Source organism: Camelus dromedarius, chromosome X (assembly GCF_036321535.1).
Source record: "Camelus dromedarius isolate mCamDro1 chromosome X, mCamDro1.pat, whole genome shotgun sequence".
Lineage (NCBI taxonomy): Eukaryota > Metazoa > Chordata > Mammalia > Artiodactyla > Camelidae > Camelus > Camelus dromedarius.
This window is the reverse complement of record NC_087472.1, coordinates 96405007-96424537: the sequence shown is the minus strand read 5'-3', so window position 1 is coordinate 96424537 and position 19531 is coordinate 96405007. Positions and strand designations below refer to the sequence as shown.

Here is a 19531-nt window from a genome sequence, read left to right as displayed (position 1 = left end):
GGATCATTGTTAAAGAGAAATACATTCAAGACCTTCATGACAGGCCTAGGGACCACTGCAATAGGGTTTTCCAATGGAAGAGAGACCAGATTCAACTACAAATACAGCTTGGGCGAGTGGGAATTTATAGCCAAGGAGCAGGGTAGGGGTCAGTGAATAGGAAGTTTGTAAGAGAAAACATCAGGGGTAAGGGGGGTTCTAGCCAAACTGACCTAAAAGGACTCTCTACTGAAGACAGTCCAGGGTGACCAGACATCACCTGGGGGATTGCAGAGGATGAGGGACCGGATCAGATACTGCGGGTAATCACATATCGAAGGTAGGGGGTTCTGGGTAAAATGACTTAGCAGGGTTCTTGCCAAAACTAGATTTTACAAGAAAGTGTGCAGATGGGCCTTGGAGAAGGTGCAGGAGACTGACTAGAATTTGGTAAGCAAAGAATTTCTGTCATCATCAACTTTTAATTATGGGGATGTTCCTGATCACAGTGACAAAACCTGGGTTTAATATAATAGGAAGTTTGCATAATCCTGAGCCATGAGGATATCAGAAATTGCAAGACAGCACATCGTCTGGGCCCCACTAAAGGGAACTGAGCAACCACTTACTGTAAAATTGGTCCAAATCAGCAGAAGAATGGCCTGATGATGAAACTGTGACTGTTTGCAGCCTATATATAACTCAACTGCATTATCGGGGGTCAACATAACAGACTTGATGGGTAAACACAGTTCCTAAAAACCACAACCAGACTTGTGGTTCAGTGAATGGCCTGTGCGCAGCTTCATTACAATGAACCAACCTTGAACTGACCAGCTTGGTCTTGTTCAACCAATTCTTTGTGAAACTTTCTAGCTGTGCTTTTGTAAGTCTCACCCTTGTTTTGGTCTGAGAGGATCTCCATGGGGGCTCTTCTCCCTTGTGTAGTCCCTAAATGTAAGTACATCTTCAGTACTCCAACTGTCTCTGAATTATTATTTGACAGTTTGAAGACTCGATCCCATGGGATCTAATCCTGCTATATTTAATCAGGTTTTCCCTCTCTTGTCCAGAAGTAAACTCACCTTAATACTGTGTCTCAAAGTCTTTATATTTCCTTTATCATCAATCACCCCAAAGGTTGTATAGAGGGAAGCCTGCGATGATCTGAGTCATGCAGATATCACTGAGGGGAAAAATCAAGGAAACCACAAAGATGAACATACAGAACAAAAGAGAGGAAGACAAAATCCAGAATTGTGAAAAAACTAAAGGTGTTCTTTGCCACATCTGAAGAAAAAAGCTGTTTGTCTAGGACCCAAGAAAATACTGCATGGAGGGATAAACATTTCCTATACCCTTTTATTTTCAGTACCTGAGGCCTGCTAATTAAATTGACAAAAGACTAACAGGAGAAAAGGTTTATTACATTTGCACATGTAGGCCTCAAATAAAAGGAAATGAAGACCCCAAGAGGCACTAAGATCCAGGGGCTTATATTCCATTTTAACAAAGGGCAATACATTTGTGGAGAAGTGAGAAGACAAAGAAAAAGGGGTTTGGGCTTCCAGGGGCAGTCAGCTGTGGGAAGATAAATATATGGGAGAAACAGGTGGAAGATAAAGGCTATTTAGTAAGATTTGTTATGCAGACCTAGCTCTGGGCTGAAGTTCTGTCTCAGGTGATGATGGTTGTTTTCCTCTTCCTGGAATGGGAGAGGGGAGGGGGAGCACTTTTGCAAGGGGAAATTTATGCTCTGCTTCTAGGCAGATAGGGGAGGGGGCAGAGAGCTCTTTCTGCATTTGCTGCTGCTTAACTGCCTTTAGCTCAAAATAATCCTTCTGTCAAGGAGCATATTTAGGGGTGGCATATTCTGATCCCTGTCTGCTTATGACACTCCTGAAAGGCTATTTAAATGATAGTTTTACATTTACACCCCTTAAAATAAATGATCCTTAACTTAAAACTCCCTTGCTAAAAAACTAGGTAACATTCTCCATTTCCCCATCCCCAGTGTATTTGTTTGGTAAAGGTCTTGAGCACCCCACCCAAGACCCACTTTTCTTTATGTTTATTCTGCTTCCCCAAGCTCCTTTATACTGTCTTCAGATTTCACATCCCTCCACCCAAAACTTGCCCTGTCTTCCAAATGGCTGGAGTTTCATGAAGGATTTGAGAGCCCAGGAAATAGCATAAATTCCTTTCAGTAAAACAATAGATTTTAATGGTGAGAATGTTGTTTTCTGGGGCCTGAAAAGCAACCACAGACTTCCTTTGTGAGGCAAAAGCAGTTTAAGATTCCAATTAAGGACCTTTCTAGTCCATCAGCATATGAATGGATAACGAAATTGTGGTGTGTATGTGTACAATGGGATATTATTCAGCCATAAACAAGAAGGAAATCCTGCCATTTGCAACAACATGGATGGACCTTGAGGGCATTATGCTAAGTGAAATAAGTTCAGACAAAGAAAGACAAATACTGTACAATTTCATTTATATGTGGAATCTAAAAAAAAAAAACCCAAAACAAACAACCCCCCCAAACTCAAAGAAAAAGACATCAAATTGTGGTTACCAGAGGTAGGAGATGGGGAGGAGGTGGAATTGAAGGAAAAGGGTCAAAAGTTACAAATTTCCAGTTATGAGATAAATGAGTACTAGGGATGTAATGTATAACATGATGATTATAGTTAACATTGCTGTGTGGGATATTTGAAAGTTGTTAAACAGTAAATCCTAAGAGTTCTCGTCATCAGGCAAAAAACATTTGTTTTCTTTTTCTTTTGTACCTGTATGGGAAGATGAATGTATACTAAAATTATTGTCGTAATCATTTTGTATAGACCCTGCTCAGGCCCTAGCCCAGCCAGGCTCTCTGCCTCAGCGGGGGTGGGTTCTTTTTCCGCTCGGGTTAGAGCAGAGGAATAAGGAAACCCAGCTGAGATGGACACAGCACAAGCTTTATTCAGTGGCCAAAGAATGGAGAAGCGAGAACTAAGTTCACTGATCAGCTTCTGGCCTATGTGGTGAGAGGGATTTAATTTTAAAGAGTAAAGACAAAGGAGGAGTGAGGCTAGCGATGGAGAGGCATATGCATTAGTTACTGGGGGAGGGGCAGGGCTTTTTCCCAGGGCGTGGGGTGCCACTCCCTTTTTATCCTTTTTTGGTCCTTAATGTCCTGGCTGCTGTGTCATTTAACATGCTAATACAGTAAAATCAGTGAATAATGAGACTCAGTGTCTTTTGGAGGTCAGATTGGTTGCCATGTTGGTCCCAGCTGTTTCCAACTGGTTTTTTTTTTTTTTTTTTGTAGCTTCCTTTCTTATCTCTGAATCCTTGAACTTAAAGATTTACGTTCACTCCTACAGGTTGGGGTTGCGGGTTTTGAGCAAAGACCTGGAGCAGCTCTGGCAACAGTTTCACAATATAGGTAAGTCAAATCATTATGCTGTCCACCTTAAACGTATACAGTGCTGTATGTTAATTATATCTCAATAGAACCGGGTGGGGAGGGGAAGAGTTTACACTCTGCAAACAACACACACACACACACAGAGAGAGAGAGAAAGAGAGAGCCTTTCCTTTGTAAAATGTTTCCATTGTTGTCACCCTCCCCTACCACTTTACCACTACATACTTTTGCATCTATTTGGTTTTTGTTTAGAGCTGCCTTGAGTTGCTTATATAAATGGAAGAACCTAGTCCTCAATCCTAATCCCAGGGCTTTCCTCTAGCTAGGAATTTACAACATTTATTTTGGTGCTTCCTTTCTTTTTTTAATTCAACATGTAAGAAATGTTTCTTGATCACCTAACTGTGGTACAGTCATTAGAGATGCAAAGGTGAACAAGAAACAATCCCCATCTTTGAGATGCTTCCAGGAGAGGGACAAAAGAAAGTAAATAAGCAATTAAGATAGTATGTACAATAATGGGGTAAGCACAGTCATGTTACAAGAGCACATGTGTGGAAGGGGGAGCGCTTATCTCAATATTAGGCTCTACCAAACAGTCTAAAGCAGAGAAACTTGCTTTATTTCCATTTTTCAAGATCACTCTCATGAAGACCACTATATCTGACTGACCTAGTTCATTGAATTCTAGTACATCATAGATGACTTCTTCCATGACTCCCAGACCAGTGAATAATGCCAGATGCAATAGTTCGCAGTGGCTTCTTAGCCCACAGAGCTCCCCTAGTTCTACTCATCCTTTCTCCTTGTTAGAGATAATTGTGTCAAGGATTAAAACTCCTCCGTAACAACCAATCATACTTTCTTTTCTGAGACTTTGAAAAAATGTTTACAGAGATTAAAGACAGAAGATGCCTGATTTGACCAAGGCAGTGGCTCTGAACTTGGAGCACACATCAGAATTCCTGGAGAGCTACGTTTTAACATAGGTCATTTTAACGTAGGTCGCTGGACCCACTTCTAATCCTAGAGCTTCTGATTCAGTGGGTCTGAGGTGGAGTCAGAGCATTTGGGCTTCTAACCAGTTCCCAGATGCTGCTGCTGCTGGTGGTCCTGGCGTCACACTTTGATGTGTGATGGACCAGAGAAAAGAGATGTGTCCATGTCAGAGCCCCTGCTGAGTCTTTATATTACTAAAAATGGCTCTCAGGGTAGACGGCTTGTTGTTCCCCAAGAGCATGTAATTGGCTTATTTCCTACATACCATTGGCATCTGGGCAGGAGGTAGAAGTGGGGAGGAGAATCAGCTTGGCCAATTATAGAATCTAATTTTGGGTAGAGCGCCTCTTTGCAAGTCCTATTGCTTTGGGCAAAGTTTGTCCTCTTTAATCAGTTAAAATCTATTGTTGAGAATGATTTTCTGTCCTTGGGACAGATGTTTATTTTGCCCAGCATTTACCCACTGGGGACTGGAGCAGTAAAGGGGTGCAGTTTCATCCCACCCTGATGGAGAGAGAACTCAAAAGGATTTGACATATCACACCAGAGATCCTGGGCTGTTCTGCTGGACTTAGGGAATGTACTGCTTGAGAATTATAGAGCTTTCAGCTATGCCTAAAAATGAGTAAAAAGGTGCTGCTTTAGGTTGGTTCCCCAGAAGAAGACCCTGAGATGAGGATTTGTATGAGTGATTTTTTAAACATAAGTGCTTCCAAGGAGAACTTTAAGGGGATCAGAGAAGACAGATTGGGAAGGGGAGGCACCCTGAGGGGGCGATCTCAGGCGAAGACCCAGCCTCAGCCTGATCCTACGAGGGAGCTCTGGAGTATACGTCATGCCTCTGAGTTCGTCCCAACTTCAGGCCAGGGAGCTGGGCTCTCACACTTCTGTACCTGCTTGTCCCTGGCTCTGCTCTTCAAAGCGGTTCCAATAGCCTAAGGGTACCTTCCAAAAAGAGTCTCAAATGCAGACCATTAGTAGCGAAAGCACACAGAAACCAGGAGAGGAGCATGTAGAAACTGTAAATGGGATCCAAGGAGACCTGGGTGGAGCCCAAAGAGTGCCCACCACAGAAGGTGATAAACGCCAGCACAGAGCTAACCCCTGAGGGCAGGGGGTGGAGTTTCCCTGCGGTGGAGTGAAAACTGTACCCTGAACACATTTGGAGAAGGCAGCCCTGTCTCTCTCTCTGGAAGGGACAGAGGAAAGTGGGCCTGGGAGCGAGGCTGAGAACTGGAATGTACTGTCACCCACCCTCCTCAATGAAGGGTTTGATGTCCTTTGTTCTTTTCCTTTGGACTATGAGAGAATTTGTATTTAGCATCTAGTTAAAAAGTATTTTCTCATTTCCCATTTTCTACCCTGTAATATCATTAAGCTTTCCCAACTGGTCGAAGTCTTACACATTCTCAGCTGCTGTTGTGGGGGCAGGGGGCTGGAGCAGGCCACTACAGGGAGAGCAGCCCACCCTCCACTACAGGGGTAGCCCAGGGCAGGAGCTCACAGAGCAGAGGAGGAGGTGCCAAGTGAATGACTCTGGAGCAGACAGATGACAAACCTCTGTTCTCCAAATATAATAGCGAAAAAAAGTCACATTTGAAGAGAGCAGGGAGAAGTTAATCCTTGGGTTACACTTAGAGTTTAAGTGTCACACCGGATGTGAGAGGTTCTTAAAAGAGATGATACCTTCATACCTTGGAAAGACTAGATTGTTATCAAAATGGCGATGGCACAAGGCATTGACTCTTTGAGACAGATGAATAGATAATGAACGATATTTCCAGAAAAATGTAGGCCAGAAGTCATATCCAGCTTTTGTATCTGACAAAACTAAAATTATAGCTGGGGTTATCATCTTTCCTTAGTAATGCATTTCAACTGTAATTTGGTATTAGACAGTGTTATATATTTAGTAACATTAGTCAGCCTTATTAAAATGGATCTGATGACACAATTTTTTTCTTTTAAAAATCTATTAAGATGTTACTCTTTTCAAAATGCAGGGTGACTAAATCGGAGGTACTTTGTCTATAGAAATTTCTTTGGGTAAGGTAAAATAGTGACCTTGAATATATACATAATTTTAATGTAGAAATGTATTATATAAATATTACAATTATATATATATATATATATACCAAAGCCTATTTTCTCTTATATTTACCATATATACCTCTTATGTTTATATATGCTATTAAATAATATTTACATATAAAAATTTAGAATTTATATATAAAATTATAAAATATATACACAAACATATACAAATAGAATTTTGTTTTTCTGAGTGCCAAACATACTTTTCATTTTCTGAGCTACATTTGGTAATTCTTGTAAAAACGTGCAGTCTCTGGACTGGTTTAGGGATTAGACTGTTGTGGATAATGAAAAAGGCTTTTGGTTTTAGCCCTTGTCTTTGGAAATGCTTCTAAGTGGCAGCATGAGTCCACTTTCTGACCTCAGCAGCTGTGGTTTAGTGGATGTAACTGAGGCTTTGAATGATGATGCTGAATTTGCTTTGCTTCTGGACCCTGACCCTGAATGTTGTTTTCATTCTAAGTCTCCTGGCAAAGAATACCTTTTGGATCTCCTCATTTTCTTGTGGTTTTCCCCTTTCCTGTGTTTTGAGGGTCAGCTCATTGAGGTTCTAATGAACTGTAACCCTCATCTGAGTAAGTGCTTCTTCACTTTGGGAAGAATTAGAAATAGGAAGAAAAAAAATAGAAGCTGTGATTCCTGAAGTCCACACTAGAATATCTGCCATTTCCCATGTAAATGTTAGGAAGCCCCGAGGCTTCTAAGCAGCACATTTTAATTTCAGGGGAAAGATAAAGTTTGTCTTCTAGGAAAAACCCAAGCCAAGAGGCCTATTTTGCTCACGGGGTTATTTCCATGTGTGCTTCTCCCAGACTACTGCTGATTGCATCAAGGAGGAAGAGGCCACCAGCTCCCCATTTTCCCCTCAGAGGACTGCAGGGGAATGTTCCATTTCTTCAGGCCTTTTGGCCTGGTCACTTTCCCAGCACATCCACTGCCAGCTCCTTTCTGACCTCAATTCACAGTTTACACTCAACAAATCCAGCTCCCTGCCCTGGGTGTAACCAGAGACAGGATAATGCCATGACGTAAACCAAGATTGTGTAAACTGAGTTTTTTTTTTTAATGTAAATGGAGATCACCTGCTCTTTAGCTCCGTTTAGTTTTGTAGAATTACAGTGGCTCACAGTTACTGAGTGCTTGTGGTGTGCAGTGTTTGCATGCCTTAATCTCTCAAAGCCCGCTACAGTCTCAGTTTTACAGATGAGGAAATAGAGACACTGAAGGTTTGAAAACTCATCAAGGCGCACATAACTGGAGCGAATCCAGGAGTATGAAACAGGCCTGTCTCGTTTCAGAGACCGAGTTCCTACCACTATATTGTTCTGGTTGGGTTTGTTCTGCATTCCCCAAAGACCTTAAAACTCTTACTTAATTTGTTTCTGAGATGTGAGATCGTGGAAACAAAGCATTTTATAAAATAAAATTAAAGGAGGATGACATTAGATGTTCTCGGAAAGGCTGCATGCCTCTTTTAGGTACATCTTTTCTCCCCCTCAATTTCAATCAGATACTAGACGACCAGGTAGCACTCTGTTGTTAGAGAGGTATGAAGTTCCACAAACCTAGATTCAGTGAACTACAGGCAGCAGAATACAGGTCTTCCCTAATTCTCAACACTATTCATCACATAAAACATATATTCATTTTCTAGTGCTGCTATAATAAATTACCAGAAATGCAGTGGCTTAAAACAACACAAATGTATAAACTTACAGTTCTGGGATGCAGAAGTCTGAAATGGATCTCACTAAGAAAAAATTAAGGTGTTGACAAGGCTGCGTTCCTTTTTGGAGACTCCAAGGAGGATTTGTTTCCTTGCCTTTTCCAGCTCCTAGAGGCCATCTGCATTCCTTGGCTCATAGCTCTTTCCTCCATCTTCAAGGCCAGTGGCGTAGCATCCCTCCCTCCTTCCCTTATAAGGACCCCTGTGATTATACTGGGCCTACCCAGAAGATCAAGGGTAATATTTTCATCTCAGGCTCCATAGCTTAATCATACCTGCGAAGTCTCTTTTGCACTGGAAGGGAACATAGTCACTGGTTCCAAAGAGTAGGATGTGGACATCTTTGGGAGGACTGTTATTCTGTCCACTGCGAGTACCTAGTTATATGCAAGGAATCGTGCTGTGCCCTAGATAAGCAGTATTGAGCAAAAATAGCAGTCCCTGCCCTTAGAGTAGTTTACAGTCTAAGGAATGCCACCATTCCCCAACTTCCTACAATATTAACCCCCCTAGAAAAGATTGTGAATTACATGTGATATATCATATAAGTCATCAGAAGCCACTAATCTCTTAAAGCTAGTGATTCTGGGTCAAATTCAACTCTTTCCTTGTTTTCAACTGCTATAACCAATTACTTGTCAAGCCTCAGTCTACCTGAGAAATGACTCAAGTATGTCCTTTGCATCTTCACTAACATTGACCTCATCAGTTGCCACTGGGATATTGCAGTCACTCTCTAACCTGTTTCCTGCCACCAGTCTCACCCCATTCTAGTCCATTGTCCTCACCATGGTTCCAGTTAACATGCTAAAAGAAGTTATTCTTTCTCTTCAAACTGTTTATTAGTTCCCCCACTGTCTTAAAGAAATAAAAGGGTTCTGAGGCCATCAGAAGGGTGGTGGTGAGGGAAAAAATGGCTAAGCTTTAATGAGTTCTGTGTCACAAGCATTTTTCTATATGGATATGGTTTATATGGGTTATGTCACTTAAACTTCAAAACAACTAAATGAAGTAGACATCATCATCATAATCATCATCTTCTTCATCATCACCCCAATTTATAAATGAATAAACAGGGGCACAAAAGAATCAAGTAACTTTCTCAAGGACAGACAGATAATTAGTGGAACTAGGGTTTAGACCTGACAATCTGTAGAAATTGACAAGATAATTCTAAAATATATGGAAAGACCAATGGACTAGGATAGCCAAAACTGTTCTGCAAAAGAACAAAGTTGAAGCTTTATGACTACCCGATTTCAAAACTTATTATAAATCTACAGTAATTAAGACATAGTAGTATTGGCACAAATATAGACAAATCAGTGGACCAGAATTGAGAGTCCAGATATAGGGCTTCACATATATGGTGAACTGATTTTTTGCAAAGGTGGGAAGGCAATTCAATGGAGAAAGGACAGTCTTTTCAACAAATGATCCTGGAGCACTTGGATATCCATATGCAAAAAATGAACCTTTTTCTCTTTTATTGAAGTATAGTCGGTTTACAATGTTGTGTAATTTCTGGTGTACAGCATAGTGGTTCAGTTAAATATTTATATATATATATATATATATATATATATATATATTCCTTTTTATATTCTTTTTCATTATAGGCTATTACAAGGTATTGAATATAGTTCCCTGTGCTATACAGTAGGACCTTGTTGTTTATTTATTTTATATATAGTAGTTAATATTTGCAGATCTCAAACTCCCAATTTATCCCTTTCCACCCCTTCTCCTCAGTAACCATAAGTTTGTTTACTATGTCTGCGAGTCTGTTTCTGTTTTGTAGATGAGTTCATTAGTGTTTCCTTTTTTCTTTTTTTAGATTCCACATATGAGTGATATCATATGGTATTTTTCTTTCTTTTTCTGGATTACTTCACTTAGAAGGACAATCTCCAGGTCCACCCATGTTGCTGCAAGTGGCATTATTTTATTCTTTTTTATGGCTGAGTAGTATTCCATTGTATAAATATACTACCTCTTCTTTATCCAGTCACCTGTCGATGGACATTTAGGTTGCTTCCATGTCTTGGCTATTGTAAATAGTACTGCTATGAACATAAAAATATGGAATGCTTCATGAAATTGCATGTCATCGTTGTGCAGGGGCCATGCTGATCTTCTCTGTACTATTCCAATTTTAGTATATGTGCTGCCAAAGTGAGCACTGAAAAATGAACCTTGACTTATACCTCATACTTTATACAAAAGTGAATTCAAAATGGACAATAACCCTAAATATATAGCTACCTACTATAAAACTTCTAGAAGAAAACATAGGAGAATGTCTTTATGACTTTGGCTTAGGCACAGATTTCTTAAATCTGGTACCAAAAGCACAATGTAGAAAAGAAAAAAGTGATCAATTAGACTTTATAAAAATTAAGAAATTCTGCTCTTCAGAAATCACTGTTAAGAAAATCAAAAGATAAGCTACATACTGGAGGAAATATTTGCAAAACACCTTTCTCCTAAATGACTTGTATCCAGATCATATAAGAACTCTCAAACCTCAATGATAAGAAACAACCCAATAAAAAACAGGCAGAATATTTGAAGAGACACATCAGCAAACATATAAGAGAAAATAAGCTCATAAAATGATACTCAACATCACTAGTCATTAAGGAAATGGAAAATAAAACCACAGTGAGATACACCAGACACTTATTGGAATGGTTTAAAACAAATCAGTCAATACCAAGTACTGGCAAGGATGCAGCACAATGAGACTCTAAACATTGCTGATGGGAATGCAAAATGGCACAGCCACTTTAAAAAACAGTTTGAAGCTTCTTACAAAGCTAAACTTAAACTTACCACATGACCCAACATTGCCAAGTCTAGATGTTCACTGAAGTGAAATGAAAACTTACGTTCACAGAAAATCTTATTTGCAAACGTTTATACTGATGTTGTTCATAATCACCCCAAACTGGAAGCAACCCAGATATCATTCAACTGTTAGATGGGTAAACTAACCCACTATAGCCACATAATGGAATACTATGCAGCAATAAGAAGGAACAAACTAATAAAACATGAACCAACATGGGTGGATCTTAAATGTAGGTATGTTAAGGAAGCCAGTCTTCAAAGCTATATGATTTATGACTCCATTTATATGACATTTTGGAAAAGCTTATCTATAGGCACAGAAAACATCGATGGTTGCCAGGGTCTCTGGGTGAGGGAGAAATTGACTCCAAATTTGCAAGAGGGAATTTTTTTCCACATTGGAACAATTCCATATCTTGATGGAGGAATGGGCGCATGATTGACAACATTTTTCAAAACTCAGAGAACTGTAAATTGAAAAACAGAAATTTTCCTCTGTGTATATCATTACAAAAAAAAAGTCTTCATTGACCTCAATGAGTATGGAGCAAACCAGTTTACTATTGTAAATTAAGGTAAATGACCTTGCAGTTCATTCAGTTCTCTTCCTCCTCTAGCATATCTTAATCTGGCTGTGAGTTTTCTCAGCTTGTGCATCTATGTCGACCTGCTGTGCAGGAGGGCAGCAGTCGGAGTCCTCATCATCAGCCAATGGGCTCGTTAATGTGCTTGGAAGGTTCCAAGGACAGTGTGCACTGAGAGTAATTTTTAAAAACCCTCATCGTGTGCAAAGACCAGGCAATTAGGGAGCTCAGTGCAGCGGAAGGCGGGGCCATGATAAGCACCACCAGGCCAACTAGAGCTCTCCGGAAAGCACCCACAGCCAGGATCAGAGCCTCGTCCAGCGCGCCTGTGGCCAGACGGCCTTGGGGGCCCCCCCTGTGGAGAGCAGGAGTGGGCCACACCCTCCATTGTGGCCCTGTGGGCTTTAACAGCTGACAAAACACTCACATGAAACTGCCCATCTCACTTGGACAGCGCAGTTTGACTTCTCCATAGGCCTAGATATATTCCACGGCTCGTTTCTCTACACCGTCAAGCAGGAGTGGCCCACCTCTCCCGCTCGGCTTCAGTCACAGGTGTAGCGGATGACGCCAGCGCCCTGCCCATCTCCCGGCGGTATCTCCACCCGGGACATGCGGACAGACTGTCCCGGCAAGCACTCACGACACCCTCTAGGAGGGCGTTCCAGGCCACATCAGCACGAGTGGCTCTCGTATGTGGCAACCCAGACTGACAGGGAACAATGCCCTCGGGACTGTCCTCAGCCAACGACAGAGGAGTGGATGGATCAATACCCCAGCTCCCTTGCCTCTAGGGTGGACCCCCTGAGGCTGGTTCTGCACTGTCCCCCGGAGCTCCCCGGCAGGGCAGTGTGCACCGCAGTCTTCTGCTCAGGAATGTGCCTTTTGTTGCCTTCTTTCCCACCCCTGACTCAGCTGCCCTTTCCCTGAGCACTGTCTCTTGGGATCAGCTCCCAAAGAAACTCCTTGCCCTCGAATCCTCTTGTCAGGGTTTACTTCCGGGGAGCCCAACCCAAGACACAGTCAACACAACAAGTGAACTACGAGTCCCTCCCGCGACACAGTGGGCAGATACACCTTTCTCCTGAGTGAGGGGGACCCGGGGACGTCAGCTTAGGGGCTGCAGCTGGATGTCACTCGTGGCTTACAGAGCAGCGTAGCTGAGTGGCTCCTAACCAGGGGGCCGATGTTGCCCCCTGAGGCATACTGGGCAGTATCTGGAGCCATGCTTGGTTATCACAACTGGGATGAGTGCCTTGGCAGCTAGTGGGTAAGGCCAGGGCGCTGCTAAAATCCTACAGTGCACAGGAAAGTCCCCCGCCGCCCACACAACACATGTCACCAGCGCCAAGGCTCAGACACCCCGGGACAGTATATACAGCGCCACGGTCAGCAGACCTGGCTCTGGGTCCTTTTCTCATCTCTAAAAAGGGGATAAAATAGTTACTTCACACGAGCCTGGAGCTGAAGTAACTAGAACATGGGGTCAATCTTTCCTTCATTCTTGTACCAGCCTGCTGCCAAGTAATGACCAAGTTGGTGACCAGACAAAGACGGACAAGACAGCGTGTCTGCCTTCAGGGAATCCAGCGGCTGGGTGTGGAGAATGGCGCCAACACTCGATCCCTCTCCAGGGTGAAGCCTGGCCCTGATGAGGCATATGGCATGTGTGCTCTGGCAGAATAGCAGAGAGAAGCAGTGAGCTTGCTGGAAGTCAGGAAGGGACTTCTGAGGTGACAGGTGGAGACTGGCACGTGACGAAGCAGAGAGGGCACAGAGCCTGGAGGGTGGGCCTGTCTGTGGCGTGGTGACTATGCTCAGAGCACAGAAAGCGTGGGAAAGACAGGAGAGAGATGAGGTAGGAAGGAGGCAGCACCAGGTGCTGAGGGGCCCGTCTGCAGAGCTGGGACAAGGTGAGGCAAACGAGGCACCCAGGGCCTGACCCTGATGGGACCTGCCCATCCCGAGAGGGAGTGTCTCCTTCAGCCTTGTGCCCTAGGCCCCGGGTGCCTCACCCTTGTCCCAGCCCACCTCCGTCATCATGCTGAGAAGCTAGGGGGTCTAGTCTGCAGGCCAGGAGCAGCCAGCAGAAGTCTTGGACTTCCTTACTTTTGAGGAGGATAACCTGACTCAAACACGGGTCCAGCGGGCCTCTTCTCCTCCAACAGAGTCTAGTTCAGATCCACAAGAAAGCAGAGCTTTCCCTTTTTAATTGGCTTCCCCACCTACATGGAATCCCGGTATAGACATCCTTTTCCAGACCCAACACACAGCAAATTCCTGAGGACAGAAGGAGAAGGGGATCACGGTTGGTGAGAAGCCTGCAAGTCTGGCAGGCAGTTAAGTTCATCTATGCAGGTTGGAAGAATAAGGCAGTGCTTTGAGTGAGGGACAGAGCTCATGTTCACCTCATTAATTTGGGCTTTATTAACATTGGCTATTTGGATTACTGGACAGCAAAATATGGTTTAACTATCCAGTTTTACATTTAGCCTAAATCTGGGTATGTGGAGGGGAAAAAAGATAGACAGAGGATGCTTAAAAGAGTTAAGACACTAAACTGATTTCAGGCCCCCTTGAGGCATCCACAGGTCCACTGGCCTTCCTTATCCACGGGTTCCACATGCGCGGTTTCTACCCTCCCCAGATCGAATATTACGGAATCTGCGGATGGAGAACAGGGGCATGAGGGTACCGAGGGCCTACTGTAAGGGACTTGAGCATCCTTGGATTTTAGTATCCACTGGAGGGGGCGGAGGGGCCCAGGAATCAGTTCCCCATCGATACTGAGGGATGACTGTATACAAAGGCAACTGATATGCCAGGAGAAAATGATTCTTGTCTGTCTATTGCTGAGCAAGGGTCATGTTTCAGGAACTCTTAGTCAAGGAGTTTCTGATGCTATTTCAATAGACTGTATCTACTGTAATATGTAATTATCACAATTGCTATTGGTGAGAAAACACATTTATTGTATAGTAGTCTACGATTCAGGAGTTTCACGAATTTGTCTTGGGGTCCTCTCATTTGTGGTTCTTCACTGTGAATATTCTATTATCATTATGTCTGCATCTAAACATCAAGAGATTCTTTTTAAAAACCTGCCCAAAGAGGCTGGCCGATCTCAAGGCAACAATATTACTGGAGAACAATGGCCCATAAACTATCTAGGACTCCATCCTATCCCTCCACCCACCGTTAGGCCTGTAGCTATGGCCTCCAGTTAAACTGTACTGCCATCACCTGGAACAATAGTTCTCAACCGTATCGGAGGCCAACCACCTTTTAAAACAAACAGTTTAATCCTGAACTGTAAATCGTAGACAATACAACTTACCTACCACATACTTTAAAAAAGACGGTAAAGCCCCTTCTGTGATACATAGGGAATTAAAAGGTAAGTACTTCGGTAAAAGAAGGTCGTCTTACCTGCACATCCCTATGAAAACCGCTAGGCCGATCACTGGGCGATTCAGTGAAGAATTCTGATGCTTGCACCAAATACAGCGAGCCTGCATGTAGGCAAGGGCTACAAATGGGGACTCTCTAGGTGTGTTAAACTGGTGACGGACACCACGAGTAGTCCTGCCATTGAGAACAAACAAGAGAGCCCCCCCAAAGGAATAATTCTTGGTGAAGTGATCGCGCAGAGAAGAAATGACCACCTTCCAGGACCTTGTCGGCAACAGAATTTCCGAGAAAACCGGTGCGTATTAAAGCCTCAGCAAAAACTCACGTATTTTCTCGCTGGCTGCTTGTGCGTTGGGGTGCATGCTTTCAAGGTCATATGAAAAGAATGTCCAGCCAGCAGCCCTCAGCGGAAATGCGGAGACTAGGACTGGAAGCGCCGGCCACGGGCCTCGCACCGGGGAAGGAAAACCGGAAGTCTTAGCTTGCGAACCACGCATGCGCACACACGGATGCGCCAGGGCGGGGAGGCAGGGTTGCGGGGCGTGCGGGAGGAGGGGGAAGGGTGAGCGTTCCACATCCACTTCCGGCCGTTCTGCAGCGCCACGAGGCGAGATCCACTGCGGTGGCTGCTTCCACACATTTCGGTCTTTCTCCAGATCGCAAGTATTTTGCGCGCTGCTACTTTGGGAGCAGGTTTCTTGCTGTCCATTTTGAGGTGAGGCTGGGCGCTCCACTGCAGAGTGGCCGCGTTTGCAAGACTGTACATCCGTATTGCCGACAGGTTTTCAGCCCGGTCATCGATGCACTTACGTTGTCTCTTCTTTTAGGGCCCCTCTTTTGTACCACAATGCAGCAAGCTGTAGAAAGAGCTTTGGATCGTGCGGAGTACATCATTGAAAGTGCCCAACAGAGACCCCCGAAAAGGAAACACTCATCTAGTGGGCAAACATCTCTCTCGGAAAAACTTTATGACATTTACGTTGAAGAATGTGAAAAAGAGCCTGCCATTCCGGAGGAATTGCGAAGCAACGTGAACTTGTTAGAGAAGCTTGTTCGGAGAGAGTCGTTGCCGTGTTTGGTGGTCAACCTGTACCCAGGAAAGGAGGGCTATTCCCTGATGCTCAAGGGAAAAAATGGATCATTTTCGGAGAGCATTCGGCTGCCTTATGAGGAAGGGGAATTACTCGAATACTTGGACGCAGAAGAATTACCCCCTGTTTTGGTGGATCTCCTGGAAAAGTCTCAGGTTAACGTTTTTCACGATGGGTGTGTCATAGCTGAAATCCGGGACTACAGGCAGTCCAGTAACAGGGAACCTCCCGGTTACCAAAGCAGGCATATTCTCTTACGTCCCACGATGCAGACTTTAGCCTGTGATGTAGAGGCCATAGCCAGCGATAACCAGAAATGGACCCAAGAGGACAAACTTTTGCTTGAGAGCCAGCTGATCTTAGCCACAGCTGAACCACTGTGTCTAGACCCTTCCATATCAGTAGCCTGCACTGCCAACAGAATGCTCTATAACAAGCAAAAGCTGAACACTCTCCCCATGAAAAGGAGCTTCAAGAGGTTTTCTTCTGCGTCTCTGAATCGGCAGCTGGAGCTATATCATTGTTCACCTCCTCCAGAGCTAAGAGTACTGGCTTCTTGCAAAAAAATAAGGGAAAGTAAAACAGGTGAGCATTATGGCCTCAAAAATTTTAAAGCAGGAAATTGTGTAGATACATGGAAACAGAGACCCTGTGACTTGGCAGTACCTTCTGAAGTGGACGTGGAGAAATACGCTAAAAGTAAGAAGCCTGTCACACATGATGACTCACAGCCAGCGGTCCGGCCAGCCCATGAGGTACAAGATGGTTCTGTATTTGGATATGAGGCTGCCCCTCAGTCCCAGGCCACAAAGCTGACCGTCAGGCAGCCAATTGATAATTCCCTTTCCTTGGGAAAAAGGTCTGGTAAAGAAGCCCCATGGGAGAGAGGCCTGTTCCCCCCCCACTCCCCTGAAGATGGCCATTCCAAGAGTTTCGTGTCGGGTCTAAAGACTGATGCCAGGAGGGTGTTCATTGGGTTGGAGGAACTGGTCCAGGAGAGCGCCCAGTGTCCAGGCCAGATGTCACCTGGCTCTGGTGGCTCAGCCGGTCTCAGGCAACCTTCTCCAAGGAAAGAAGCAGAACAGCCTAAGACTGGGTGGGTTCAGTCTTCAGTGCTGGGCAGGGGAGCCAAACCTCCACCTCCCCCCACGAGAGTTCCCTGGCACCCAGGAAAGAGCTCCTGGGGTGACCGTTTTACTTCGCTGCAGGCGGGTAGCTCTCCTGCGTCTCTGTCTCCAGCCCCTGCTCCTGAGCCACCGAGTAAATCCTCTGTGGAGCTGAATGGAGTTATTTCGCTTCCTGCCGCCACCCCATCACAGAGGATCCCCGCCGCCGCCGCAGCAGCCGGGATGGCGGCCCCCTGCGCCGGCCTGAGCGTCACCAGAGTGGCGGGCCCTGGTCGCGGAGGCCAGGCCTCGGGGAGCAGCTCCGCCACCGGGGCCACAGAGCCCGCAGGGATCCCGCCGGGCCACCTTCCTCCCCGAGCTGGGTCACCCAGTGCACCGCGGGCTGCTCCTCCTCCAAGGCAGGTTCAACTGCTTTTGCAAGGTGCTCGCGGCCTCAGGCCCTTGGCCCTGGTGCAGCTCCCCCGCGGTTCCGTGCTCTGGAACAGCCAGCGCGGGGCCCAGCAGCCGCCGCCCCAGCGGCTCTACCAGCTGATCCCAGAGCGGCCAGGGCAGCATCCCTCCGCCGCGGGTCCCCCGCTGCCAGCGTCACAGGGTCCGAGGGCACAGAGTTCGGTGGGTCCAAATACAGCCCTCCCTGCGCCGCGAGCCGTGGTCTTGGAGCGCAGCAGACCGCAGGGTTTCCTGCAGCCCCAGGCACTTGTGTTGTCTCAGCCGGGCTCCGGCCAGAGCCCCCCTAGGCCCAACCGCCCTCAGCAGAGGGCCCGGCGCGCCGCTGCTCTGCAGCTGCACTGGAGGGTCGTGCAGTGCCAGGTGGCTGCGGCCACGGTCACGGCCACGGCAGCCACGCCAACGGCCCCGGCAGCCCCGGCAGCTCAGCCCTCGCCCGGCCAGCAGACGGCCGGCCAGTCACAAGGTGCAGTGAATAGAGGCCCGCCAGGCTCTCCCAAGTCCTGAGTCCTACCTTACCTTCTCCCTTTTTCACAGCACAGGAGCATCGACCAAATTAATTATTTCAGCCTCATTTGGTGGTTTTTTTTTTTAATGCGTCGGTATTTCACCTTGTTAGATGTACAGACTTTATCCAGAAACGCCACCCCATGAGTTTTACTTAGAAACCGGGAAATGGCGTAATACACTGGGATTGTTTCACCCAAGTCATTTTTTGGTGGTGGTTGTTGACAGAGGTTATTTTTATTGTTATGTTCTCACGTGTAACCAGATCCAAACTAGGGTCAGTTGAAACTCCTGAAGCCTGGCGTTTCTCTAAAGCAATGAAACTGCAGTAGCAATAAAGTCAAAATCAGTATCACTTTAACAAAATGAGTGTTTTTTATGTTTAGAGAGGTTACAAAGACGTCAAATTTACCGTCTTCCCGGTTTTTAAGTGCAGCTCAGTAGTGTTAAGTGGATTCACACTGTTGTACAACAGATCTCTGGGGTTGTTTTCTTCTTGCAAAAGTGAAACTCTCTCCCCAAGTGGCACCAGCTCCCCTGCTCCCTGTCCCCCAGTCCCTGGCCACCACCCCTCTGTCTTCTGTGTCTCTGAGACTGAGTGCTTTAGATACTTCATAGAACTGAGGTCCTACAGGATTTGTCTTGTGTGACGGGCTCATCTCACTTAGCGTCCTGTCGCCGAGGTCCACTGGGTTGTAGCCACAGGAAGGTCACAGCTCTTTATAAATGGTTTCACCATACACAATATATACTGAAGTGACCTATGAGGTATTAGAAACATCTTTCAGAAGAACGCACTTCGGTATTTGTTTATTTCACTTAAAAGTTTTTTTTGCAGTGTATGATATGCGATTTTTACACATTTGTTTTGGGGGGGAAAAGCTAAAACGCCCCCAAAATGATGCTTGTCACTTATATTGAGGCCATGGGAAATCTCCAAATAGGCGGGATGGGTTAGAGGCGCCTGCTTGTGTGGTGGTCCCCAGCCCTTTAAGAGGCTCCATCTGCGCTCGGTGACCCACAGAGCCCAGGTCTCCTCCAGGCTGCAGTCACTGGCCTTGAGAAGGTGCTTGTGGGACAAGCTGTTTTCTCTGTTTATAAAATCCTTTACAGTTTGTAGAACTCTGGGTTATTTGCAGCTAAACATCTGGAAATGAGTGTATTTGTTCACTTGTCAGATGTCCTCAGCCTTGTTAGATTCTAAAGTGGACCCCCCTTCCCTCCCTGGTTGGTCATCACAACTGTTCTCCCTGTTCGCTCATTTCTTCTTTTCTTCTTTCTCGTTTCCCTGGGAC

General features: G+C 45.2%; 2 protein-coding genes and 1 non-coding gene across 3 annotated transcripts in view; 2 read left to right on the top strand and 1 right to left on the bottom strand.

Moving 5' to 3' along the window:
* The first annotated feature begins 3369 nt into the window (after positions 1–3369).
* On the top strand, positions 3370–18268 carry LOC116150783 (transcription factor SPT20 homolog). The gene is made up of 3 exons (XM_064483206.1): positions 3370–3412; positions 15892–17732; positions 17821–18268. Exons 2-3 carry the CDS (start codon positions 15912–15914, stop codon positions 18202–18204), a joined length of 2205 nt encoding a protein of 734 aa, XP_064339276.1. The 5' UTR covers positions 3370–3412; positions 15892–15911; the 3' UTR covers positions 18205–18268.
* PDK3 (pyruvate dehydrogenase kinase 3) overlaps positions 3396–19531 on the top strand; it is a 156522-nt gene continuing 140386 nt past the window's right edge. Inside the window, exon 1 of the mRNA XM_064483318.1 lies at positions 3396–3412. The gene's annotated coding sequence lies outside the window, so the exon portion shown is untranslated. The remainder of the gene's footprint in view (positions 3413–19531) is intronic.
* LOC116151136 (U6 spliceosomal RNA) lies at positions 10293–10399 on the bottom strand. Its single transcript, XR_004134912.1, has one exon. It is a non-coding gene; the product is annotated as a U6 spliceosomal RNA (small nuclear RNA).

What these genes read in the sequence shown, in the direction of transcription:
- LOC116150783 (XM_064483206.1), top strand. Translation starts at nt 15,912, where the DNA reads ATGCAGCAAGCTGTAGAAAGAGCTTTGGATCGTGCGGAGTACATCATT. An exon ending in GCCTCAGGCCCTTGGCCCTG is followed by an intron (nt 17,733 to 17,820) that starts GTGCAGCTCCCC and finishes AGCTGATCCCAG; the next exon opens with AGCGGCCAGGGCAGCATCCC.